Source organism: Hyperolius riggenbachi, chromosome 5, assembly GCF_040937935.1.
Source record: "Hyperolius riggenbachi isolate aHypRig1 chromosome 5, aHypRig1.pri, whole genome shotgun sequence".
NCBI classification, from domain to species: domain Eukaryota; kingdom Metazoa; phylum Chordata; class Amphibia; order Anura; family Hyperoliidae; genus Hyperolius; species Hyperolius riggenbachi.
This window is the reverse complement of record NC_090650.1, coordinates 148,510,883-148,538,181: the sequence shown is the minus strand read 5'-3', so window position 1 is coordinate 148,538,181 and position 27,299 is coordinate 148,510,883. Positions and strand designations below refer to the sequence as shown.

General features: G+C 43.9%; 1 protein-coding gene across 1 annotated transcript in view; it reads left to right on the top strand.

Moving 5' to 3' along the window:
• The first annotated feature begins 5,005 nt into the window (after window positions 1-5,005).
• The window catches only part of STK17A (serine/threonine kinase 17a), a 113,187-nt gene continuing 90,893 nt past the window's right edge, over window positions 5,006-27,299 (top strand). Inside the window, exons 1-2 of the mRNA XM_068236362.1 lie at window positions 5,006-5,110; window positions 5,769-5,974. Coding sequence (XP_068092463.1) covers window positions 5,790-5,974 — 185 coding nt within the window. The 5' untranslated portion in view covers window positions 5,006-5,110; window positions 5,769-5,789. The remainder of the gene's footprint in view (window positions 5,111-5,768; window positions 5,975-27,299) is intronic.

Sequence of the window (27,299 nt, the reverse complement as noted above, 5' to 3'; positions counted from 1 at the left end):
AACAATATTATATTTATTTAGCTGTACCATACAACCGACAGTTTACAACATAAAAGCAAGGAATTGGCAACGTCAGACAATAGCACATTGCTTTACAAACCTGCCACCAAGGACCATCAACAGTCCATGCCTTGCCAGCTGCAAGCCTGCAGCTGTGCCCGAGAGGCGTGGGTCAAGGCCTGACTTGTCGGTCCTTGGTGGCAGGTTCGGAAAGCAGTGTGCCATGTGCTGTGCAGTACAGTTTCTCTAAAATTAGCTTATCAAACTTAAAAAAGTGCAAAAATTTCCAACATGGAAGTCCAACATATAACGTGTTTGTTACTAAACCAAGAAACCTTGAGTATACTATTGCCACTGGCAAGGTAGCACAATAGCACACTGTTTTACAAACCTGCCATCAAGGACCATCAACAGTCCTGGCCTTGCCAGCTGCAAGCCTGCAGCTGTGCCCAAGAGGCGTGGGTCAAGGCCTAACCTGTTGTCGGTCCTTGGTGGCAGGTTCGGAAAGCAGTGTGCCAATGGCTAATAAAGACTATATCAAATTTTAATGTCCCATATCTTCCTCTCCTGGGAAAAGTAATTGAGAAAGGGTGGTTGTTTGTCCACTACATCAGGTGTGCTGCTATGTTGTGGTACAGCAGACAGCATCTGTGTGTATGTTCTTCTGTCTTCCGGTGGTTCATTATAGTAAGGGGCACCCTGATATGATTGGAAGTGTTGATTTGCCCAATCCCCTTTAGGCCTGAAAGGTGGATGTTGAACAGGTGATGTCACAGGACCAAAAGACAGGTTCCTTTGGGGTGACATATGTGCTTTAATGGTGTCTATCAAGCTGTATAGGGAAGGCAATCGCTTGTGCCTTGGAACTTCATCCATGAAGGGAATAAGCCCCATTAGAGCATGGTAGTTAGGACTTAGCTAGTATTTTTTGCTGTCCTTCAACTGCTTATGTAACTGTTCCAGTTGATTTTGAAGAAATTCTATATGGGGGACCTGTCAACTAATGTAGGATTACTATCGGGCTGAAAATCTCTTCTAACCAGCAGTTCTTGGGTTCTCACAATGCCCAATAGCCCCTTAACAGCCCCAGCCATTTCTACATCTTTCTCACGTCTTGTGTTAATCCTGGGACCTACACCTCTTCCACGTCTACCTTTAGATTGAGATGACGGTACCACTTCCTCTTCCCCTTCCTGTATACTTTCTGTAGGGGTGGATTGTTGTAGGGGTGGAGTGCTTTCCAGTTCATAACAAGCGCTGTGTGGAGAGGATGGAGTAACAAATGACGAAGATCTTTCTTGCGCTTCCTCTACAGAATCTTCCAGCCTCTGAGATGTGGACTCTTCCATATCGGCAGATGTAGTTGTGTCCTGCATGGGTCTCTCCTCTGTATCCCCAAAACTGTCTTCAGTCCTTGTGTAAAATAAGCAAAAGCAATATAAGTATCAAATTGGTTACTATTGTGGTAGCTCACACAATTATGCTTACGTACCTTCTGGGCTCGATGTACTTTTGCAGAAAGCTTAATTGGGCCGAGTAGCAATAGGGAACTCTGCGTGAAGAGCCACGTCCACTCCTCTGTTCCTTTTTTTCCGCTTTAAGTTCTTTTATGAAATTATCTCTGATGCTTCGCCACTTGGTCTTGTATTTTTAAACTGAAAGATATACATAATAAAAATATATTACGATCAGCAAATGAAGTCCATTAATAACCACCTTAGCGGTAATGACGAGCTCAGCTCGTCCATTACTGCCGCAGTGGATATCTCCGGCCCCTGTGGGCCGATTTTGATAATTTTTTATTAATACACTTTGCTAGCTGCGTGTGGGGTACGATCGCCGATTCGCCGCTAGTGGCGGCGTAAGGGAGCCCCCCCCCCACCGCCCAGACCCCTTGCACAGCCTGGCCAATCAGTGCCAGGCTGCGCTATGGGGCTGGATCAGACACCCCCAACGCCATGACGTGGATGACGTCATCCCGATCATCGCCATGGCGATGAGGGAAGCCAAGCAGAAAATCCCATTTACAACAGGATTTTCTGCTTGCTGTAAAAGCCGGCGGCGATCGGACTAGATGGGTAGATGCGCCCTCTAGTGGTGAATCATGTAGCTAACTTTAAGTTAGCTACAATGATTCAGGAAAAAAAAAACTGTCCGCACGCCACTCTGGCGATTTTAATGTAACGCCAGGGTGGTTAACATAGTTTTCTTTATTCCTGTCTAGGTTTCTGGCGACAGGTCAGAGCTATTCCTCCCTCCATCTGACCATTCGCATGGGAAAGAGCACTATATCCTACATCGTCACCCAGACTTGCAAAGCCATTTGGGAAAAACTTTGTCTCCAATACATGCCAGTCCCTGATAGGAAAAAATGGGAAGAAGTGGCGGAGCTGTTTTGGACCCGCTGCAATTTCCCAAATTGTATTGGGGCTATCGATGGCAAGCATTTCCGGATACAGAAACCGAGGATGAGTGGCAGCTTCTATTACAACTACAAAAAGTATTTCAGCATCGTACTACTTGCCGTGGCAGATGCTGATTACAAATTTGTACACATCGATGTGGGGTCATACGGCAGCGCAAGTGACTCTGCAATCTTTCAAAACTCACGATTGTATAGACAATTGCAGGAAGATAAACTTGAGCTCCCTGATGACAAGCCTTGCCCTGCTTCCCCCAACTACCATTTTGTTTTCATCGGGGAAGAGGCCTTTGCGTTATCCCAGAATGTCATGAGGCCCTACGGACAGAGAGGGCTGTCTCACCGGCAGAGGATTTTCAACTATCGGTTGAGTCGTGCCTGACGTATGATAGAGTGCACGTTTGGCATCATGGCCAATAAGTGCTGAAAATGTGCCCACAGATTTACCTCGGCTACCAGAACCAATCCATTTTTGCGTCCAAAAAACATAGACCTCATCCACATGTGTCAGAATTTGCAAGTTTTTTTAATTTCATTTCTTACATATCTAATGTATTTCAGCTCCATTGCATTTTTCTTCTCGTTGTGCATCTTTCAGTTTTCAATTGTGCCAGTGTTGCTTTTTTTCGTGTTAATGGAGGTCAATGGAAACAAAGAAAAATCGCAGTCATGTGCACAAAAAAAGAAAAAAATATTGCACTCAAATTTGAAGTTAAACATATTTTTATGAACTTCATTAGCATGCACAAAAATTTGCAATCCAAAAATGTACATACAAACATGCACTAAGGGCTTGTTCACACCTAGGGCACTGTCACAATTTTTTAAGCGCCTGCGATTTACAAAATCGCCCTGAAAGCGCCTGTGCAATGAATCCCTATGAGAGAGTTCACATCTGAGCGGTTAATTTCTGATCCGCTGAGCAAAGTGCTCAATGCCTGTACCATTTTTAGGGTGATTTTGCTACAATGGAAGGTATAGGAAAAGCCCAAAACGCTCACAAAATCGCTTTGTGCGGCAATTACGTTCGCACTTTTAAGAATAAATACATTGTATTTATTCTTTTCCGGGTCAAAGAGTTCACTTCCTGATTGAAAAAAAAAATCGCTCTGCAAAAGCGATTCACAAAAAAAAATCGATGCGCGCAGGTAAGCGCTGGGAGGGGGAAAAAAATCACTTTCAAAATCGCAACTCGTGGCCATCAGCAATTTCGAATTTTAGATGTGAACAAAAGCCTCACATGGCAAACGATGCACTGATTCATACTAGAAGTGTGGAAACTGCATTAGGCCTCTTGCACACTGCAAGTGATTCAGATTCCGCTTTTTAATCAGTTTTTACATCCGATTCAGATTTGCAGTTTGCTCCCTGCACACTGCAAATCGGAATCTGAATCGGATGTAAAAACTGATTAAAAAGTGGAATCTGAATCTGAATCGCTTGCAGTGTGCAAGAGGCCTTAGACCGCAGCATTTTTGAAAGACTGAAGAATATTGTCTGCAGCATTTTTGAAAGACTGAAAATGTTTTGCTAATATATTTAAGACCCTGAGGGCTTGTTCACACCTAGGGCATTTTGCATTTTTTTTTTTAAGCGCCGGCTAAGTTGAAAAACGCCCTAAAATACCTTGTGCAATGAATCCTTATGGGATCATTCATATCAGCGCATTTCGTCTGCTTTCTGTTCACAAAAGCGCTGCACGTACCATTTTCGGGGTGATTTTTTTTTTCATCCGGCTATTCCGTTCGCGTTCTTCTGGGTCAAAGAGTTCACTTCCTTACTTACATCAGGAAGTGAAAAAAACAGAATCGCTCCGCAAAAGCACTTAGGCCCCATTCACACTTGAGCATTTTGCCGGCGATTTCGGCAAAACGCTCAAACACTAGTGTTTTTGAAAGCGCTAGTGTATTAAAACCCTATGGGCCTGTTCTTACTTGGGCGATTTGCGCTTATCGCCGCAAATCACCCAAAATCGCGAAACGCAATCACGTAGCCTGCACCATTTTCAGGCGATTTCCCAGCAATCGCGTTTCAGTGCTACAGAAGCGCTGAACGCAATTGCAGAGAAATCGCTGCACTGTCCACTGAAATCGCGGGACAATCACTCCCGCAAAAATCATCGGCGGTTTGCGCTTCTAAGTGTGAATGGGGCCTTACAAAATTGCTTTGCACAAAATCGTATTGTGCAGTGGAGCGCTGGGAGGAGGGAAAAATGCTCAAAAAAAAATCAAAATTTGCTGCTGTCAGCGATTTAGATGTGGACAAAACCTGACAGTTAGAGTTCTTTACCTAATTCTAAACTAAAAAAAAGCGTTATACTCATTCCTATTATGAAAAATGGTACAGTCGCTCCCTAGCCTCTAATGCACTGCACCGAGCTCGCATCTTGACGAACACGCCCAGCAGAGGACCAATAAACTAGGTCAGCAATCCCCCGAAAGCGGACTCAACAGCCAGAATTTGCAGAAGCTAACGTCACTCTATCAGCATTTGACTGACGAGTAAAACCACGCCTCCTTACGTTTGCGCAGACGACATCTCCGCCAGTAGGCAGGGCCTTGAGTGCATTGTGGGCGTGTCGTTTTAATAGTTCGGCTTTGCTGTGTGCTGCGTTTTGCTATAGCGAATCCCTGCAGCTAGCCGTTGGGAGAGTGTGTGCGGCGGCTCCAGGCTCCTGTGCTGGACGTGGTATGTATCTGTGTATCCCATTCCCCGGTCGGTACAATGAGGGCTTGTAGTTGAGAGAATGTTACATTGTTACCGCTTTGCTGAGCACTGCGTTTAGTTCCCCTGTTGTAGTCTGTGATGTGTTCTATGATGGTTACATTACCGGAGCGTTCAGTGTAGCGATAGGCGTTGACTTGCTGCCAGCCAGGTAGTAGTTAAACCACGGTTCAAAGCGATCACAAGCAGAGAAATTAGGAATTTTGTTTTTAAAAAAATGCGAATGGAGGTACACTGGCACTACCTTTCAGTACATGGCATGTGATGACAAATTCTATTTTTTTTAAATCTCCTGCAAGTACCAGAATTAGGGGGAGTTGAACTAAAATTTTGTGTGGGGATAATACGATCTACAATTCTGGTGAATAGTTACTTCACAGCTTGGTAACAGATAAAGCTGTCGGGTACAAACTATCTAATCATTAGGCTTGTCAATTGCATTAACCCTGTGTGAGGTTCTGTTAATTATGGTAACCATGGAGTTGAAAAATACATGATGAATTTTAAGCATCTCTACACATGGCAATGTAGTTGAATATTTTGGAAATGTATTTACTGTAGGCTCTTGGTTTGATGAAACATGAATCCTTATAGTACTTTTATATTTATTTTTTTTGCTCAGGTTTATTTAGCAGCTATCAGGATGATACCGGAGGAAAGTTATGGGATAATGGATAACTGTTGTAGCACACCCCGGACTGTAAGACGACAGCAGCAAGAGAAGAGAGGTCATGAAAGGCCAGGCCTTCTCGGGGAGCCTACTATCCCTATCCAGAGCCAGCCATTTACATCACGGTACACGATTGCTCCTGGCCATGAGCTAGGCAGGTGAGGCTTCCTTGTTCCCTGTGTTATTACAATGAAAAAAACTATTTAAGAGCATCCAATAAAAGTACACGTCAGAGTTCCAAGAAATAAAGCTCATATGGATGTAACATGGCAGTCAGATTTATGGACAGAATCAAACTGCCACAGTGGTTTTGTTTTATGCGAGGGGGGGGGGGAGTTGTTGAGAGAGAGAGAGAGAGAGAGATATTTTTGAACAGGCAGGTGTGTTTAGATTGCCCAGTGGTGAATCCACTTGTGTGGTGCGAATCGCCGTGGTAAAAATTTGCATGCGGATGTGAATTTCGCATGTGTGTATGCGAATTTTCATGCAAATTTGCATGAATGATGCTGTACGTGAATTTAACCATGGCAGTGCCTGTGTGCTTTTCCATTGATTTCATGTGAATTCGCATGAAAATTCGCATAAACCCGCATAGCGGTATGCAAATTCTGATGGCTCTGCCATGCGAATTTTTACCGAGGACGAAAACGCTCCGAAATCCTGACAAGTGGAAACAGTCCCATCCACTTGTATTGGCTATGCGAATTTGCATGCGGCAAACTCATGCGAATTCGCGACAGTGGAAACTGGCCCTGAGTGTTGTGATGTAGTGTAAGGCCTGAGACCACTGGCAGTGCTTTTCTAAATGCTTGTGATTTGTAAAGCTTTTGCTATGGTAGTTTAAAAAAAAAAAAATCACATCCCTCAAGTGGCATCACACACATAGGAGTACATTAGTAAGAGCTTTTTAAATCCCAAGCCCTCTGAAAAGCACTGCTAATGGGTCCTAGGCATAATGGCTGCTTTGTAATGTGGCTTACCGCAATGTACCACCTCACAATGCTGCAAGAGCGTTGCAATAAAACAGGTTGCGGTATGGTAACACACTGCATGAGTTTTACTGCTAAACATGTGCATTGACTGGTACGGTGAAGCATACTTTTCATTGACTATGCAATGGGGCAATAACATGCTTATGACTCTTTCATTCAGTTGTGTTCCTGTCATACAGTGAACACAATGCAACACCCCACTGTAAACGTGGCAAAAAATGACCTGGAGGGAGCATATTCAAATGTCGTCTTAAACAATCAAATTGTGTCCTATCGATTATTCTTGTAGTCAATTGTAAAATGAGTTGTATGCTTTGTCACATGGTGCCATAGTGGTATTCTGAATGCCATTTGTGTCTGCATACTTGTATCCAGATGGATTGTTGGACAGAGCAGGGCTTTAAGTCCAGAGCTGCTTTGATTCGTAATTTCAAAAACAAACCATCTGACGTGTTCAGCTCTGCCAAGAACGGAACTATCATTCAGAAACCAGCTGAACAAGCTGCTGTAATGGCACAGTGCAAAGTGACGTTATCTGCTAATTTCATTTGGCTGTGCACCTTTTGTCTGTAGTGTTTGACTTGCAATTTAACCTGTGTGTTCTCAAGTTGTGCTGTGGCTTGATTTACAGTATATGCCAATAACTTAATACAGAGCAAAGTTTTTTATTCTGACACGACTAAAGTTCCGTAAAATGTTTTTTTATGAAGCTGGCATAGCTCAAATATTTCCACTTCTTTGGTTTCCTGTGTGACTAATATTAAAGTTCCCCATTTCTCTGAGAAACTGAAGTGGTGGTGATGAGACATTTGCAATGCAAAATGCTTGCAATTCTGTGTTCAGTACAGGAAATGACTGCTAATCTGCTCAGATTACAATCCAGCTTCTTTCCTGATAAACACTTGCATTAACTGTCTGATCATTTGCTGTTTTGACGGCTGTGCCAGTTCTGGATGTTGTGATCAGTTTACAACCTCAAAATGCTAATCTTTTTAATACTGCTGTCTGCATGTTATGTACTGTAATTGTTCTTGGTAATGTCCATCTGTGACTTAAGTATTCCAAATTTTCTAAATTGCATGTGAGGGCTGGTATAATTTCCTGACTGCTGAGATAACTAGTCAGTAATTTTGATTGTTGTAAATCAAAAATTGCAGATTTGTTTTTCTTTTGCAATGCATTCTGTAAAACTAGAAAAATTAGGTTAGTTGTGTGAGGCTACATTCACAGTGGGGCATTGCAGCACAATAACCGCATTGTAATGCAACTTCCCACACTGCAATGCACCATCTATGTTCAAAGTATATAAACAGAGGAACACCAAGAGCCCCAATAGTGTAGTATGTATTGACAAAGGGGATAATGACAGAGTATTAGTTGTTATACTCACAAGCATGGGTCACCAATAGGCAACCACTGTAAAGGCAGGTGGGGAGATTATCCTGACCCCACTCAGGAATAAGAAGTCTCTCTCTGTAGATAGTAGAAAAGGGTCGCAAACCTCCACCCAGGGTGGATACAATATTATATAGGAGAGAACAGAGGCGCCAAAAGGATAAAAGGGGTTTTAAATGAGCTTAAAAGCCAAAAATTTGGTAATTAGAGGAGGCAGTGGTGGACTTGCCTCCTCCAAGCAGACACAACACGACTGTACAGTCTATTTATTAACGAACTCCAGATAAAACAAAGCAACGCGTTTCACGGGTCAGTGCCCGCTTCCTCAGGCAATAGAAAAAGGAGTTACAGCTGCAAATGACAGAGATCAGAGGGTATATTGTTTCTGCTATGATACATCCTACATTTAAAGCTTCAAGGTAAAGAAGTCCAGGTCAGCACACCTTTTCAAAATGAAGATTTTTCTCAATTTATTGCTTCATAAGCACGTGAAAACTGACAATTGTTTTGGGGCCACGGCGGGTCCCCTTCTTCAGATAGTGCAAACTGATCTCTGTCATTTGCAGCTGTAACTCCTTTTTCTATTGCCTGAGGAAGCGGGCACTGACCCGTGAAACGCGTTGCTTTGTTTTATCTGGAGTTCTCAATAAATTGAGAAAAATCTTCATTTTGAAAAGGTGTGCTGACCTGGACTTCTTTACCTTGCTGTTAAATTCTTGGATGCTGGGGCTCAGTATCCACAGGCAATAGCACCCGCATTTTGGGTAAGGTGTGCCACCTCCGCACTTGAACTATACATTTAAAGCTTCGATCAATGAGTGACAAACGTGCAACATAATATGGTATATTGGCAGTAAAGGTACAGTATTTCGTATTATAGAATTGTTATGTTGGTGGGTACCCCAACCCACCAACATAACAATTCTATAATACGAAATACTGTACCTTTACTGCCAATATACCATATTATGTTGCACGTTTGTCACTCATTGATCGAAGCTTTAAATGTAGGCTGTATCATAGCAGAAACAATATACCCTCTGATCTGTCATTTGCAGCTGTAACTCCTTTTTCTATTGCCTGAGGAAGCGGGCACTGACCCGTGAAACGCGTTGCTTTGTTTTATCTGGAGTTCTCAATAAATTGAGAAAAATCTTCATTTTGAAAAGGTGTGCTGACCTGGACTTCTTTACCTTGCTGTTAAATTCTTGGATGCTGGGGCTCAGTATCCACAGGCAATAGCACCCGCATTTTGGGTAAGGTGTGCCACCTCCGCACTTGAACTATACATTTAAAGCTTCGATCAATGAGTGACAAACGTGCAACATAATATGGTATATTGGCAGTAAAGGTACAGTATTTCGTATTATAGAATTGTTATGTTGGTGGGTACCCCAACCCACCAACATAACAATTCTATAATACGAAATACTGTACCTTTACTGCCAATATACCATATTATGTTGCACGTTTGTCACTCATTGATCGAAGCTTTAAATGTAGGCTGTATCATAGCAGAAACAATATACCCTCTGATCTGTCATTTGCAGCTGTAACTCCTTTTTCTATTGCCTGAGGAAGCGGGCACTGACCCGTGAAACGCGGTGCTTTGTTTTATCTGGAGTTCGTTAATAAATAGACTGTACAGTCGTGTTGTGTCTGCTTGGAGGAGGTAAGTCCACCACTGCCTCCTCTAATTACCAAATTTTTGGCTTTTAAGCTCATTTAAAACCCCTTTTATCCTTTTGGTGCCTCTGTTCTCTCCTATGTTCAAAGTATGGCCAGCGTGATTTAACGGCATCCCATGCAGTGCATTACCACAAAACATGCGTGTAAAGTGACAGCGAAGCATACCTTTGATTGAATGCATGCAACGCTTGGATGACGTAGGGTGTGACTTTCTTGTTCTGTTGTGTTCCTTCTTTTACAGGGAGCACAATGCCCACTGTGACCCTAGCCTTACTGCTATGCTCCCCTTTCATTAACCGTGAGCTGAGCGTTTAGTGTTGCTAGTGTTATTGTCTTCTAAGATGACATTTTGCAAAAAAAAAAAAAAAAAAAAGTTTTTAGCTGTTGTCCTAGAATATGGTTGTGCAAGGTTTAAATTTGTCAGAAAAAGTGATATAACAAAGAGAATTACCGTATATACTCGCATACAAGCCGAATTTTTGACCCCCAAAAAGGGGGCCAAAAGTTGGGGGTTCGGCTTGTATGCGAGTCATGGTGGTCCGCGGGTCCCCCCTCCGCTGGTCCGCGGGTCCCCCGCTCCCCCCATGGCCGCCGCCGCTGCTATTACCTGTCCGCATCTTCTATTTCAGTCTCCGTGCTTGTAAACATTCAGAGCAGCGCGCCCGGCGCTGCTACTGTGACGAGGCAGGAAAGAGCGTCCTGTTACTATGGGAACCGCTCTTTCCTGGCTCGCCGCTCGTCACAGTAGCAGCGCCGGGCGCGCTGCTCTGAATGTTTACAAGAACGGAGACTGAAATAGAAGATGCAGCCAGGTAATAGCGGCGGCGGCCATGGGGAGCGGGGACTGTACTGGCTAAACTGGGGCACTTAACTAGCTTTACTGAGCGCTATACTAGCTAAACTGGGGCGCTATACTAGCTATACTGAGCGCTAAACTGGGGCACTATACTAGCTAAACTGGGGCACTATACTAGCTATACTGAGCACTATACTAGCTAAACTGGGGCACTATACTAGCTATACTGAGCACTATACTAGCTAAACTGGGGCACTATACTAGCTAAACTGGGGCACTATACTAGCTAAACTGGGGCACTATACTAGCTAAACTGGGGCACTATACTAGCTAAACTGGGGCACTATACTAGCTAAACTGGGGCACTATACTAGCTAAACTGGGGCACTATACTAGCTAAACTGGGGCACTATACTAGCTAAACTGGGGCACTATACTAGCTAAACTGGGGCACTATACTAGCTAAACTGGGGCACTATACTAGCTAAACTGGGGCACTATACTAGCTAAACTGGGGCACTATACTAGCTAAACTGGGGCACTATACTAGCTAAACTGGGGCACTATACTAGCTAAACTGGGGCACTATACTAGCTAAACTGGGGCACTTTACTAGCTATACTGAGCACTATACTAGCTAAACTGGGGCACTATACTAGCTAAACTGGGGCACTATACTAGCTAAACTGGGGCACTATACTAGCTAAACTGGGGCACTATACTAGCTATACTGGGCACTATACTAGCTATACTGAGCACTATACTAGCTATACTGGGGCACTTTACTAGCTATACTGAGCACTATACTAGCTATACTGAGCACTATACTAGCTAAACTGGGGCACTATACTAGCTAAACTGGGGCACTATACTAGCTAAACTGGGGCACTATACTAGCTAAACTGGGGCACTATACTAGCTAAACTGGGGCACTATACTAGCTATACTGGGCACTATACTAGCTATACTGGGCACTATACTAGCTATACTGGGCACTATACTAGCTATACTGGGCACTATACTAGCTATACTGAGCACTATACTAGCTAAACTGGGGCACTTTACTAGCTATACTGAGCACTATACTAGCTGTACTGGGCACTATACTAGCTAAACTGGGGCACTTTACTAGCTATACTGAGCACTATACTAGCTATACTGAGCACTATACTAGCTATACTGGGCACTATACTAGCTATACTGGGGCACTACCTACCCATACTGGACACTTTACTAGCTATACTGGGACACTCGGGGAATAAGGCGGCCAGCATTTCCTACCCCCGGCTTATATGGGGGTCAATCATTTTCCCCTGGTTTTTCAGGGAAAAGTTGGGGGGTCGGCTTATATGCGGGTCGGCTTATATGCGAGTATATACGGTATGCACTTCTGATACTGAACCAAAACTGAGTACATTACGGGCTCTTTCACAGTGCGATGTTAAAGTCGCACGTTACAACAACATGTAACTTACAGCAATGAAAAATCAATGGGCTGTTCACAGTGCAGAAGTTGCATTGGTGTCTAGCGCTGCACGTTAAATGAAAGTGCTGCATGCTATGCGTTATACACGTTTTAGCTGCGTTAGACTGTTTGCACATGCTCAGTAATGTTTTCTTTTTTAAAAGCATGTGCCGTTTTTGTTCTATCACTGTGCGAAAACGGCGCACCAAACGAGGGCTAAATAATGTCCAAGTTATAATCTTTAAATGCGTTGAGTTAGGGGCACATTATGCGCACCTTAACGTCGCATCAAACGCAACGTCTTACTGTGTAAGAGGCCTACAACATTTTCTTGCATGTTTACACAAATGGTATTGAGTACACATGCTGCATCATACAGTACAAACATTAGGCAGGGTTCACACTTATTCAAATTTGCATGAAAATGAGTAAAATTGCCTTTCAAATTTTTGACTTTAAAGGGAACCAGAGATGCCGGAATCCTAAAAAGAAAAAAAGATTTTATACATACCTGGGGCTTCTTCCAGCCCCATAAGCCTGCATCGCTCCCACGCCGCCATACTCCGCTTCCTGGATCGCCGGTACCGGGTCCCGTCACTTCCGGCGGATGCGGCCAAATGTCCGCATGAGAAGGGGCTCCCTCCATACCCTTACGCATGCGGCTGCGCAGTATGCAGCTGCACGTGTACGGGTATGCCGAGAGGCCCTGTGATGCGGACAATTGTCCGCGTGCTGCCGCCGACTGGCCGAAACTGCGGGATCCGGTACCGCCGGATACAGGAAGCGGAGGAGGGCGACGTGGGAGCGATCCGTGCGTATGGGGCTGGAGGAAGCCCCAGGTATGTATAAAATCTTCTTTCTGGGGCTTCTGGTTCCCTTTAAAGCTAATGTGACCCCATATTTAAAGGAGCACTATGGCAAAAAATTCTAAATTTAAAATATGTGCAAACATACAAATAAGAAGTACATTTTTTTTCCAGAGTAAAATGAGCCATAAATTACTTTTCTCCTATGTTGCTGTCACTTACAGTAGGCAGTAGAAATCTGACAGAAGCGACAGGTTTTGGACTAGTTCATCTCTTCACAGGGGATTCTTAGTGAATGGCAGCTGCTCTGTCCAACAGCCAAAACACTGTGTAGCGAGCAGGGAAGCTGGCCAGCATCATTGTTTAAATCCTTTTTAGGGACTATCGTTAGGGCTGGTTCAGACGGACGCTTGCGGAGCGTTTACCGCAAGCGTTCGGACCGTCGCGGTAAACGCTCCCATTCAAGTGAATGAGAGCGTTTACACCAAGCTTTTGCGCGCTTTTACCCGAACGCGGCGTTCGGGTCCCGATTTTCGCGAGCGTTCAGGCTGCCCCTGGAAGCAACATGTAGCTTCCAGGGAGCGGCCAACCGCGACGGCTAATGTTCCCCTACGGGAAAAAAAAAACGCAACCGCATCACGACGCGACCGAAGGCTACTGAAAGCCTGACCGCTCAGCCGCCGCAACGCCCCCAGACGCGACGCTACGCAGACGTCCGTCTGAACCAGCCCTTACAAAGAATAAAAGCTTTGCTGGGAATCCCCTATGAAGAGATGGGCTAGTCCAAAACCTGTCACTTCTGTCTCATTTCTACTACCTACTTAAAATGACAGCAACATAGGAGAAAAGTAATTTATGGCTCATTTTACTCTGGAAAAAACATACTTGTTTGTTTGCACATATATTTTAATTTTTTTTAAATTTTTCACCATAGCGCCCCTTTAAATAAAAAAAAATAAAAAAAAGTCAGATACTCACCTAAGGAGAGGGAAGGCTCGGTCCTAATGCGCCTTCCCTCTCCTCTCTCGGTGCTGCGCTGGCTTCCCCGTTCACATCCGCCGACCGCGGGGATTTCGAAAGTCTTCGGGAGCTGAGTCCTCCCGAAGATAGGCGGCGCACACTCGAGGGCGCTCGCGCGTGCGCAGTGTACAGCGGCCCGAGTGCTCCCGAAGCATTTCCGAAGCCTCCCTTCGGCGGGGGAACAGCGGTATTTGACCGAAACGGTCGAATACCACTACGGGGGAGCCAGCGCAACAGCGAGGACCTGGACAGGAGAGTGAAAGCTCTATGGCACCCAGAGCCTCCCTCTCCTTAGATGAGTATCTGACTCTTTTTTTTAAATTTAAAAACTGGTTCCGATTCACTTTATAAGAATTGAAACGCTCATGTGAGTACACCCTTATAGGTGACGCTACACTAACGCTTTGCCAAATGCCTCATTCCATACACAAATTTTGCCCAAGGTCTGTGTAGACACTCCTCTGCAGAGCTTCTCTGCTTATTCACTTTCTAGGACCCTGTTCCACAGGCGGCTGATCTGTGCACTCAGTGAGCAACTGCTACCAGGCAGCAGCAAGCAGTTGAGAAAGTTCAACAGTTATTTTCACTGCCTATCAACTGCTCATGGAAAAAGGCCCTTATTTAACTTATGTTGGGTCTTGTAAAATAATCAACAGGACTGACATTGTCCACAGCCTGCATAGGACTATGCTATTGACTGCAATCTTCTCAGTTTCAGCTTGTGCTCCTTGATTAGCTAATGTCCAACACATCTCTTGTAAAATACCTGGTCAAGTGCCCACCTAAACAAGACTGCTATAAGCAGGGCTGTGGAGTCAGTGCAAAAATCATCCCACTCCTCCGGTTTATGATTCCTCGGACACCTCTAATTTGTATATAATCTTTTGATTGCAGGGCTGTGGAGTCGGTACAAAAATCCAGCGACTCTGACTCCTCAGTTTAGGATTCCACCGACTCTCTGACGACTCTAATTTGCATATTACAATCGTGTTGATTTAAAGTATGTAACATGAAATTAATCTCTTAACTGCCAATGCTTGGGAATTTTAAAAGACAACTGAAGTGAGGATATGTAGACTTCCATATTTATTCCCCTTTAGTCATAGACTAAAATTAGTCCTTGGTAAGAGTACTTGTAAAAGGTACAGACAGGAACAAAGACCATCTATCAGGCCCTAGGCAATGTAACACTGGGTACATGTAAGAGTGATGTGCAGGTACTCTGCAGGAGAATAAGGCGATTCTTCCTCTATTACACATTCTTCATGTACAATCTACCTACCTGGGGCTTCCTTCATTCAGTCCCTCGCAGTCCTCCTCCGCCACCTGGATCTTCTGCTATGGGTCCAGGTACTTAAGCCAGTCGGGTGTAGTGCGCATGCACACACTCCGCCGCCGGGAGCGTACTACACAAGTGGCACATAGCCGGACTGCGCTCACTGGCTGAATTACCAGGACTCATAGCAGAAGATACAGATAGTGGAGGAGGACAGCAAGGGACTGATTGGCCATTCAGTTACATGCTGGGGGTTCTTTTTATCTATAATCCCTCCTCTTCCCTTTATTTCAATGTACAAACTGAACGTAGAGGAGTTGTCTCACATTCTCAGTAGATCCACAACTCCTCTGCGGGGAGTGCATATTTGAACACCTACATGGTCTTTCTTTATAGAGTATATTACTTAAAAGGAAACCAAATATTATATAAAATGTTTTAAACATGCCTATAGAGCTTTTAGCTAGCAACACTAGAAAGCTTTTCAGAAGTCTCTAGCACAGCCTGTGTGAAAAGAAAAGCCTTGTTTACCAACTGTTACAATTTTGTGTTGGCATCTTGGGGGGGGGGGGGGGGGGTCTGAACTGTAACCTGGCTGTAAACTGTTTACCTTAGACTGCATGGCAGAGAGACACACCGGAGAACACAGAGCTGCAGCTGATGATTATTTACACACATTTGAAGCTATATTTCTGATTTCTATCATTCTGAACACATTGTACTCAGTATTAGAACCAGTGAAGATTGTTTCTGTGTGCTGGATTCTCTGTAAATGTCATTTTCTTCATGCAAAACATGTAAAGATGGGGGGGGGGGGGGCTTTGTATTGCTATTTGCTAGTAACCACTGGAAGTACAAGTGGCATTTAGAATTTTAGTAAACTTTGATAGTTGTCCTTTAAGGTAAACTCAGACGAGCATTAATGTACAATTTTGTGATTACTGTAAAATTATGGTTTAAACCATTTATCTGAATCTCTCACATGGGTGAAAAACGAATCCTCTCAAATGATTTCCTCATTAGGCAGTGCAATCTGTCACTGAAGTTACAGGGTACAGTACATACTCTGTTATCATTTAGTCTGAACAGGCTAATGTCTTGACATCCAAGAGCAGTAAGGGGGGTGTGTGTCATACCCCCTGGATATATGTATTACAAACTATTTAAATGCTTTAACACATCATTGAAATGTATGCCAAACTGTTCACATGTAGAGTTAATGCAAAGTATGCGTTTGAATTGAATCTCGTTGGATAGTCTTGGCTTCACAAATGGCTAACATACGGCGGATTTCAATTCTTGCCGGCATAACAGATGAGCACATTCCACAGCTTTATTACAGTTCACTTTATTGCAAACTAAATGAAGGTGGTAAATATTACACAGTGGTGGCAATACCTCAGGAAAGCAGATTTATTTCATGCTGTCTTTACTAGCCTTGCTGATATTGTAATTACTAATGTGTAATGAATTTCTCAATAAAATCTACATCCATTTGTGATGCATTGCAGTTTAGTGTGGGATAGTTTAGATCTATAAAGGAAAAATGTAACTTGTTTCAAATGCAGTTAGCTTCATTACTTTTTTTTCGATGGTGCCGGTTTCCCTATTGGGGAGAGTTTCACTCATCTACTCAATCTGTACGTAGAGTGTTTCCTTGCACACCACATGCATTTGTCTCCGTTATAAAAAGCATTTTGGTAAAGAAGCTAAAGGTGTTTTTTTTTTTTTTTTTTTATCATCATCAAACTCGTGATGTGCAGGACAATGCTTCGGATTGTCATTCGAATGCTGCGTACAGAAGTAACCATTCACACTGGAACTTGTATGATCAAATGTTGTTTTGAATTATACACCTCTTCACTGCATGATATCTGTTCAATAATTGTCAGAATTGATCCACCAGTTGAATCAGCCAAAATATGTGATATCTATCGTTTGTCGTTGTAATTTAGTTTTTTGTTTTTTATGCTGATTTTCGTCTGTACCACATCTATCCATCACGTTTCAAACTACAATGGAACTTTGGTTTGCGAGCATAATTAGTTCCAGAAACTTGCTTGTAATGGGTAAGGTAGGCTGCTTTCCTGGCGTTGGTACCAGTAAATTGCCTTGTGCCGCCTGCACATGGCAAACTTACCATTGCTTTGTGCATCAAGCTCATGAGACCAACATTGGTACACATAGTACCGTATTTCCTGTGTGAGAGGGTCACACAAGTTTTGCCAATGTATTTCTATGTGTGAGGTAACTTTAGCATCTAAGGCTAAATTTCGCCTTAGATGTTAGCTGATGGAACCAAAACGGCACATGGAGGCCACGACCAAGGAAAGGCCGCCACAGTCACCCAGGAGACTGAGAGTACCCGACGGCCACGCAGAGACTACAGTGGAGCAAGTAAGGCAAAGGCAACCCGGCCAGACAGTAACCGGAGACCAGAGGCAGCTTGCAAAGAGTCCATCCGAGCTAGTCAGGACAGATAGGACCCTGGCAGCCAGATGAGTATTATGCTACGTACACACATGCGACAACGATCGTTCGTTAAGAACGACGAACGAACTTTTAATTGATGAAAGAACGACCTAAGTAAAGGTAGTTTTAAAATGTGTGTAACGATCTGATCGTTAGAACGAACGTTACATCACAGAAAGCAACTATTGCGCCTGCGCATAAAAATGAGAAGTTCCATGGAGAAATAGTGAAATGCGCATGTCAAGCCTAGTACGAACGATCGTTTCCAACGATGTACTACTTTTGCAAACGATCGTCGTTGGTTAAAATCCGCCGAGACAGAACTTTCTTTTGTAGCGATTTGGCTCGTTCGTCGTTTGCCTTAATAGTCGGTGGTTCGTTTTTTGTAACGATCGTCGTTGGTAAAGATCGGGGAACGATCAATACAAACTACTATAGTCGCATGTGTGTACGCACCTTAAGGCCTGAGAGCCAACTTCAATTACAGTGTGTGTTCAGTTAGTAGCCAGTGTCCAGCGGAGGCTTCCTGAGATAGAAATATAGCAACCCAGAACCTGGAGAGGCCAGTTCTGTTCCAAGTACTGTTACTAGAGACTGTGTGCAAAAGCTTAAAGATACAGAGATCTTGTGTTTATAATACAGTTGTTGATGCAAGATAGAGCTGCCCAACTAAAGTGAAGAAATCTTCTGCCGCTTATATAAGGTGTATTGAGTAAAGGCCTTGCTGTCACTAAGACATTAACCGCCTCCATAAAGTACCCCGCAAGGCTGATACAGCCCCCCTTTTGCATAAAGTCCTGTTATAGAGACATTGTTCCTGTCAAGTCCGTTTCAAGTCAAGAGTTAGTTCAAGTATTCTTCTGTGATATGTTCTGAAGTGTTACTGAGAGTTTGATACAAGAAGTGAACCAAAGTGTGATTTATGCATATTAAGTACACAGTCCTAATGAAACCAGAAATTAAGGCCGTGAGAGTAAAAGAGAATCTTTCAGTGTTAAAGAGAACTCGAGGTGGGATTTAATTATGTTAGTGGGGCACAGAGGCTGGTTGTGCACACTATCACTAGCCTCTGTTGCCCCATGGTGTGCCTCCAGGACCCCCCTGCGCGCCGCTATACCCTCCGCAGTGCTAGCGACACACAGCGTGTCGCCAGCACAATGTTTACCTATGCGGTGTCAGTCAGCGCCGCTCCCCCGCCTCCTCTGTATCGGCGCTACCCGCCCGCGTCCCTTCCCTCCAATCAGCGGGAGGGAAGGGACGCGGGCGGGTAGCGCTGATAGAGAGGAGGCGGGGGAGCGGCGCTAACAGGCACGGCATAGGTAAACATTGTGCTGGCGACACGCTGTGTGTCGCTAGCACTGCGGAGGTGATAGCGCCGCGCAGGGGGGTCCTGGAGGCACACCATGGGGCAACAGAGGCTGGTGATAGTGTACACAACCAGCCTCTGTGCCCCACTAACATAATTAAATCCCACCTCGGGTTCTCTTTAAAAGAAAAGTAGAAGAGGAGGAGTTTCATTGCGTCTTGTGATCCTAAAGTGTGCTACAGTAAGAAGTGAACTGTCATCTGACCGAGATACAGATTTAAGTTTTGGAGTACAAGTTTTGCATCAACTCTAAATTAGAGCTTATTCAACCTAAAAGTCAAAGTACACTAAGAGTTATATTGTGGGAGGTGGATTTGGGAGGCATAGCTGGGTGCATTGGTCACTTTATATTTTTTACTTTTCCTAACCTCTTTTCCTTTTGATTATTTGATTTATATTTTTTGTTTATTTTGGGAGGCCCTATCCAGACAGGTGTGTAAAGTGTTTATGGGGAGATATTGAGGGTAAAGAGTCTAAGAGATCTTTGAGCAAGGTGGACATCTTTTTGGGATTAACCAATGAACTGTGCAAGTATACAGTACCATTTTTAAGAACTGTCACAAGTTCCCCCAAGGCTTTGCTGAGCAATATAGCTTGGACTTAGTTGCATGGGACTGAGAACTGTTTAGGAACTGAAATTGCTCAGTAGACCATCCCCCTTTCCCCAGCCCACGCCCCAACAGTGGTACTGTGATGTAAACATGCTGTAAAGTGATTGATTATTGTACCAGAAGACCTTTGTAGGTCTTATATAATTTGTAGGTAACTTGACCTTTTTATTACGCAGCATTTACCGGTTCACACGGTTGTGAAGACTTGGGGATTGTGTATTTTGACCTGTGAGGTGCATGGGAGGTGTATTGTGTTGAAGTGTTACGGGTTGATTAAAGCTGACAGTGACCACTGTTAGGTCACAAATAAATCTTTGATAATTTCATCTGTGTCAGTGTCTGGTGGATTCCCCTCAGCCGGGGCCTGGTGCTAATGTTTAAATTGGGTTACACCTGCCGCAAAAGACGCACTTTTTCTCCCCAAAAAATGAGGAAAAAGTGTCCCTGCGTCTGATACAGCAAAGGCAGGGATTCCCCGACTTCCAAACACCTGCCGATAATGAACTGTAATCCGCTGCCACGTCGGGGATTCCCTGCTTGTCTCCACCCCCCCCCCCCCTCCATTCCTCCTCTATCCCCCTCTGTGCAGCGTTTCCTCCTGTTCCCAATCCCCCGGGTGCCTCAGCTCCCACCGCAAGCCTCCGCTATCCCCCTTGTATCCCCGCCCTCTCTGTGTCTGCAGCAGCTTACCCAATACATGCCGACGCGAGAGCTGCGGACATCTGGTTTCTACGTACGCTTCCTCTACTACGCGGCTACTGATGATGTGATCAGTACAAGCTGCGCACAAGAGGAAGCGTATGGAGAAGCCGGGTGTCTCTAGTCCTCGCCGGTGGCATGTATTGGGTAAGCCGCTGCAGACACGTAGGATGGGGGGGGGGGGGGGCAGGAGATACAAGGGGGATGGCAGAAGCACGCGGTTGGAGCACAGGAGGGGACGCTGCGCACACGGAGGGGGGCAGGAGAATAGAGGGTTATAGCAGGGGGGGAGGAGACACTGAGACATGGGGGGAAACGGGGCACACAAAAGGGGACGTATGGGAAATGTAGGGCACACAGGACGACACATGAGTAGACATGGGGGACACAGGACGATACCATTTGGGGATAATACTTGGGCTCCTGGAATATGGATGCACCAGGTTTAGTGCGTATATAATTTTTTTTTTTTTTCCTCCCCTGGTTTTTGTCCTCTAAACCTGGGTGCGTCTTATATTCCGGGAAACATCTTATACGGTGAAAAATATGGTTCTTATTCTACTAAAAAAAATTGTTGTATTTCGCTGAATTTTCTTTTTCTGCTGAATGTACAGCGTTATGCGTAATCCACGTTTCTGATTGGCAAACTGGGTACACTATGAACTCTGGCCTAATGATTCCAAATCTTGTGACTGGGCGAAAAATAAGTCTTGGTACTCTGCGGAGTTACGATTCTTGCACGCCAGTTTCCAATCGGGAATTGGAATTGTGTAGAATTTGGAAGCTCGTCCCTATATTTCAGTACAAATAGTGTTCAAAAGGAGATGCCTATGTTAATGAGCTTGTCTAATTTAGTCCATTTCCTGAAAAGGTAATGGAAGCCAAAGGCTTCTATTCATTAAGGGCAGTCTGCATTCAGTATTTTTACCCACACGTTTTTGTTTTTCCCCAAATTAATTAAGATTTCCTTGCATGTGCTAGAAGTTTGGTAATGTAGCGGAAAACAAAAAACATGGTTAAATTCACTAGGCCTTGCTTGGTAAGTCACTAGCTGTGGAGCAGGTCAGGCAGGAAGCTGAGTCTTCCCATAAGTGTCTGCATAAGCCTTTGCTTTGTCTGTCCTGTGCATACCTGGCATCCCTTTTAGATATGTAAGCTAACTAGGGAGCACTTCTGTGTACCAATATATATCCAGAGGGAGCGCTTCTGTGTACATATATATGCTCCATTTCCTGCTCAGTAGTTCTGAAGTCCCACCAGCCAGTGTGTCGGACAAAATGGGTTGAGAAACCTAGGTGTTGTGTTGCTCTCCCTAATGGTTGTCTGCTGCATCTGTCAACTTCACTGCATGGAGATTGTAAGTTGCTGACTGGTCAGAGCTGGAGATAAATACCAAACACTTTTACTTGATTTACTGAATGCTTTAAAGAGAACCTGTACTGAGTAAAAATTAAACACATGAGGTAACTTCAAATGAACATTACATAGTTACCTTGCCTTCAGTTCCTCTCAGAAGCTCACCATTTTCTTCTGACAATAATCCCTTCCAGTTCTGACAATATTTTGTCAGATTAGAAATATATCACTTGCTGTCAGTTATAGCTGAGAGGAAAACTGATGTACCAGGTAATGTCCATGTTTCCCTAAGGCTGAATTGGGCGATGTTACAGTTTAACTGTGTGCTGACCAGAAAGCTGTTATGGGGTAATGGCCATTTTCAAAATGGAGGACAGAGAATTCCCTTGATCACAGTTAACAAACAGGGCGCGGGACAGGAGAAAGACACTGAGGAGTAGACAACATGGAAGGTAAGTATGACTTGTGTATGCTTATTTTGACTCTTAATTTTCAGTTCAGGTTTTCTTTAAAGCAAACCTTGAATTAGAAGTCAAAATAGACACACACACGTTATACTTGCCTCCAGTGTAGTCTACTCATCAGTATTTCTCGTCTGCTGCATACTGTTTGTCCACTGTGATCAATGGAATTCCATTTTGAAAATGGCTATTACCCCATAATGGCTTCCTGGTCAGCACACTGTTCAACTATAATACCGCCCACTTGAGCCATAGGGAAACATGGCCATTACCTTGCTCATCAGTTATGCTTGCAGTTATAACTGACAGCAACAGATATAAACCTGACTGCAACTGCTATTCACTTCTGACAAAATCTTGTCTGAACTTGAAGAATTTGAGGCCTCATTCACACTAGTGCACGTCTGTCTGCTTTTTAGCAACGCGTATCAATCTGTAACTTTGTGCGAATAAAAAGCAGACAGAAGCGCAATAAGTGTGGATGAGGCCTAAGAAGAAAATGGTGATCTTCTGACGGCAAGTTAAGTATGTAATATTCATTTGCAGGTACATCATTTTTATTTTAAATTTTACTCAGTTCAGGTTCACTTTAATTTGTGAAATGACATTTACTAACGTGTTGAGGCATTCACTTCACTAGTCAGACATTTTAGTGCAGTAATAAGTTTAGAGAATTTGCATTTTGCAAGATGATTGATAAAATTCCACGTTACCAAATGTGGTTATGCTTAGTGAATTGAGCCGAAATGGCTATAACTCTGAGGGTTTAGGTTTAATAAGGTTTTTGTGCTGGAAAGCTCTGTTGTTGTTGACCGGAATTGGCCCTGTGTGCCACCTCGCTGCTGTGCCCCCTAATGTCCCCCCCCCCCCCAGTGCCAAAGTGTATACATTACTTCTCTGCTGCCTCCGCTTGTCCCCCTCAGGCTTCCGAGATTCCTCTTCCGCATACACGCGCCCCACGTGGTTTCCTAGTAAGGGCATGCGTGTGACGTCAGGAAACCGCGTGGGGCGGAGACCGCAGACAGTCCCGAAATTGTCCCGTCCTGAAACTGGTCACTTTGTCACTCAGGCATGCACCTGGTAGCACAGATTTTCATCCAATTCGATTATAATAATAAAATTGGATGGTTGATCAGCCGCCAAGTCGCCTGATGTATGGGCACCTTTAGAACCCAGCCTTAAAATATTTCATTTTATACTCTTAGCTAAGTTCATCTGTTTCATACTCGAGATGTGTACTCTCCAAGCTCATTTAAGGTTTAGTAGGTCCTCGGACCATACATATATATGCTCTGTATAAAGATATGAGAAAGCTGGAACCTTAGATGTCAACTTTTCGAATTGTTATATTCAACTATTAAGATGTATGTTTATGCTTCATATGTTTGTCAACTGTTTAAAATTCAATAAAAATCATTAACACAAAAAAATATTTCATTTTAAACAATGCATGAGGCGTGGCTGTCCTGCTTATCACTTGACCATACGTTTCTGAGCCGTAGACCCTGAACAAGCATGTGGATCAGGTGTTACTGACTGAAGTCTTAACTGGATTAGCTGCATGCTTGTTTCAGGCGTGTGATTGAAATACTGCGAACGCCAATGAGACCAGGCACCTGGTATTGTTTAAAAGGAAATTTAAATGGCAGCCACCTTACACCTCTCTATTCAGATTACCTTAAAGTAAAAATGTAAAATTGACTCTGTATGCGTTTTACTAATGGTAAATTAGAACAATTTTATCATCCCGTAGGTTTATTTTCACTTCAGGTTTGCTTTAATGGCCTGAAATATAAGCTGGCAGCCAAGTGATGTGTAGACGAGTCTGTAGGAGGCTAAGCTCTTGCATGATGTTGCCACGATGGATTGCCTCTTTAGGAATGCATCACCTGATTATTTTGCAACTTGATATGCTTAAATGATACAAAACATACTTATGTGGCTGACTAGATACAGTAGACTAGTAATTTGGGTGCTTTGAGCTACTTGCACATGAGGATAATGATATGTCATCTTTGGTAATGATTATAGCTTTACTTGTTCCCTTCTTACTGCTAAATCTGTTATTACTCTGACTGGTGAGAAGTGGTAAATATAGGAGTCAACCTGTAAGTAAGGCCTCTTACAGATGGATGACTGAACTGCATGCTTGCCGAGCAGTTCAGGGTCACGTCTTCCACCCACCAGTGCAATTCTGTGCAATTTAAATGCAGTTGTGGTAACGCCACGTGTGTCAAGCGGTGGCGTTACCTGGCGGCAGAGGGCCGCAACATCTCACATCTGACCACTGCTACGGCTGTGCCCAGATGTGACTATGGGGCCAGTACCGAGTGCTAATAAGCACCCGGCCGGTGCAGGAGGGCAACTGGCAGGCGGTGAATTCACCACCTGACAGCTGCCCTTCCTCTTTTACACCAGATGGTACACTATTAACATGGCTATCAGCAAGTTTATTAAAATGTTGTAGTAGCTGAAATATATTCAAATGAATCTATGGTATTGAAGCATTCTCTTCAGTTCAGCTTGCTCACATGCAATTGAATCTTGTCATATGTAAAGCTACTTACACATGCTAGATTAAACCCTGGCAAGCATCTAGTGTGTGTGTAAAGCAGAAAGACCGACATTGCCTTAAAGTACCCTGAGCAGGTGATAAAAAACAAAACTGAATTTACTTGCCTGGGGCTTCCTCCAGCCCATCATAGGCCGCAAGGTCCCCCAGAGGCCTCCTGGCTCCTTCCCTGGACCCGGCTCCGGTTACAGGATGACTTTGGCCTGAAGTTTTCAGGTCTGCTTCCCGCTTCTGTGGATTGTGCCATTACACCGGCCGGCTACGCATCTTCTCACCGGCCAGCGTGATGACACATAGCTGGCCAGCGTAATGACGCAATTCACCGAAGCGGGAAACAAATCTGACTACTTCAGGCTGGTACCAGGGAAGGAGCCAGGAGGCCTTCAGGGGACCTCGTGGGCTGGAGGAATCCCCAGGTAAGTGTAAATTCAGTTTTTATCATCTGCTCAGGGTCTCTTTAAAGGGAACCCGAGGTGAGAGGGATATGGAGACTGCCATACAGATTAACTTTTTAAAGTGCACCTGAACTCAGAACGTCCTCTGCTCTAAAAGATGCTCAGCAGCATAATGGCTTTTAAACAAAAAAAACTTTGTTACAGCTGATACAAATCCTAAAATTTTTCTTTTTCTACTTCCTGCTTTCCTGGAAGCAAACAAATTAACAGCCTGTGCTTTCACATGAGCTTATCTGACATTTCTGCTGTGGCAGTTATGTGACCCAGGGGAGTGATTAGCCTGTTTAATTCCCCCTCATGTGTCTAATCACAAGTCTAAACTCTCTATATACATACAGGCTGCATTTCTCTCTTCTGTCCTTTGCAATAGTTCAGGTCCACTTTAAAGGGGACCTTAACTGAGAGAGATATAGATGTTATCTTTTAAACAATACCAGTTGCCTGGCAGCCCTGCTGATCCTGTGTCTCTAATACATTTAGCCATAGACACTGAACAAGCATGCAGCAGATCAGGTACTCTAACTCAGCTGACTCAGGTTTTACTGCATTAGCCAGATGCCTGTTTCAGGGTTTTGACTCCTACACTGCTTATGCCTCAAGATCAACAGGGCTGTCTGGCAACTTGCGTTGTTTATAAGGAAATTAATATGGCAGCCTACATATCCCTCTCACCTCGGGTTCCCTTTAAGATTCAGCATGGCAGAACCTTAGTGATGTCAGAGCAGCCACTGATTGTTCTGCCCGCTCACCCTTTCCACTCCGTGCTGCTCCACTGTGTGCTGTGTATCCCTCTGCCCCCACCATGGTAAGATATATGGCATTGGCAAAGCTGCTTTTCTCCCTTGTAGCACCATGCAATACTCTACGACCCTACAGGAAAACCTATATACAATATGCATAGCTAAATGGTAACTATAGATATTGTATATATGTTTTGTTGTGGTGTCTAATGCAGTATTGTATGTTGCTATAGTGGAGAAAAGTGACCTCTGATTAAGTGGCTTGTAGGCTGTGAAACGTACTTCAGGCACTGTATAGATAGAGGACCAAATTCATGCAGTTTTAATATATGGCTGTACCATATTTGGAATTTTTATCACTTTTATATTTCCGATCCAACTCGGCCAATCTGGGACCATGGGGTTGATGCACAGACCTTGCAGGGCAATATTACCCTTACTAATGGCACTGTGTACTGTTACTATATTAGAGCAACCCACGGTACTTGACTAGTGTGACCGCATTACTAACTTGGTTAGTAGTGCATTACAATAGCATTGGTCGCGCTAGTCTAGTACTGCGGCTCAATCAAGCCCCTTGTCGGTTATGTCGTGGGACCTGCACTTTGCTCTAGATTTTAAACTGACAATCATACATGATCTTCTTTTGGAATTGAAAATGTATCAAGTGTATGTAGGTTTAATGTAGGCATTTTTGGCAGCAACTGATGCTAATTGTTCCGTATAAACTTTAAAGCACTTGAGCATTAGATTATTATGGCTTGAAAAAGGATGTTAATATGGCTTCTAGTAATTTACCTGCCTTTTATATCCATTGTAGTTTGAATATTTTGCCTTGTAGCATTTTTTTCTTGTTCACAACTTACACCAGCCTATTTGTCTGTGATTACAAACTTGTTCATGTGTGCTTTGTGGGTAGTATATGGAGACCGTTCTGTATGTTGTGGGCAGGGTGTGGGTAAAACTGGTATGTGGTATTAGGGCCTGGACCATTACAATACTGTAGACTGTTCCTATACTGAAGTTAAACCCAGAGTGGTACCTCTAGTGGGAAATAAACAAGCTGTCAGGTTTTTTGCAAATGCCCCTGACTTATCCTTTCCCTTTGCAGAGAGCTGTCATTGAGAACACTGGCCTAGTATGACACTGTGTCTGGGGACATACTGGATCAATGTATGCTTACTGCCCATGCATTTCATCAGTCTGCAGTAAAGAAACACGCTTAGTGTAAGGATTTAAGCAGACTAATCCTTACCTGGGGAACGGAAAGACCTGCATTGACGGCGGAACGGAGCAGGGGACGTGCAGGATG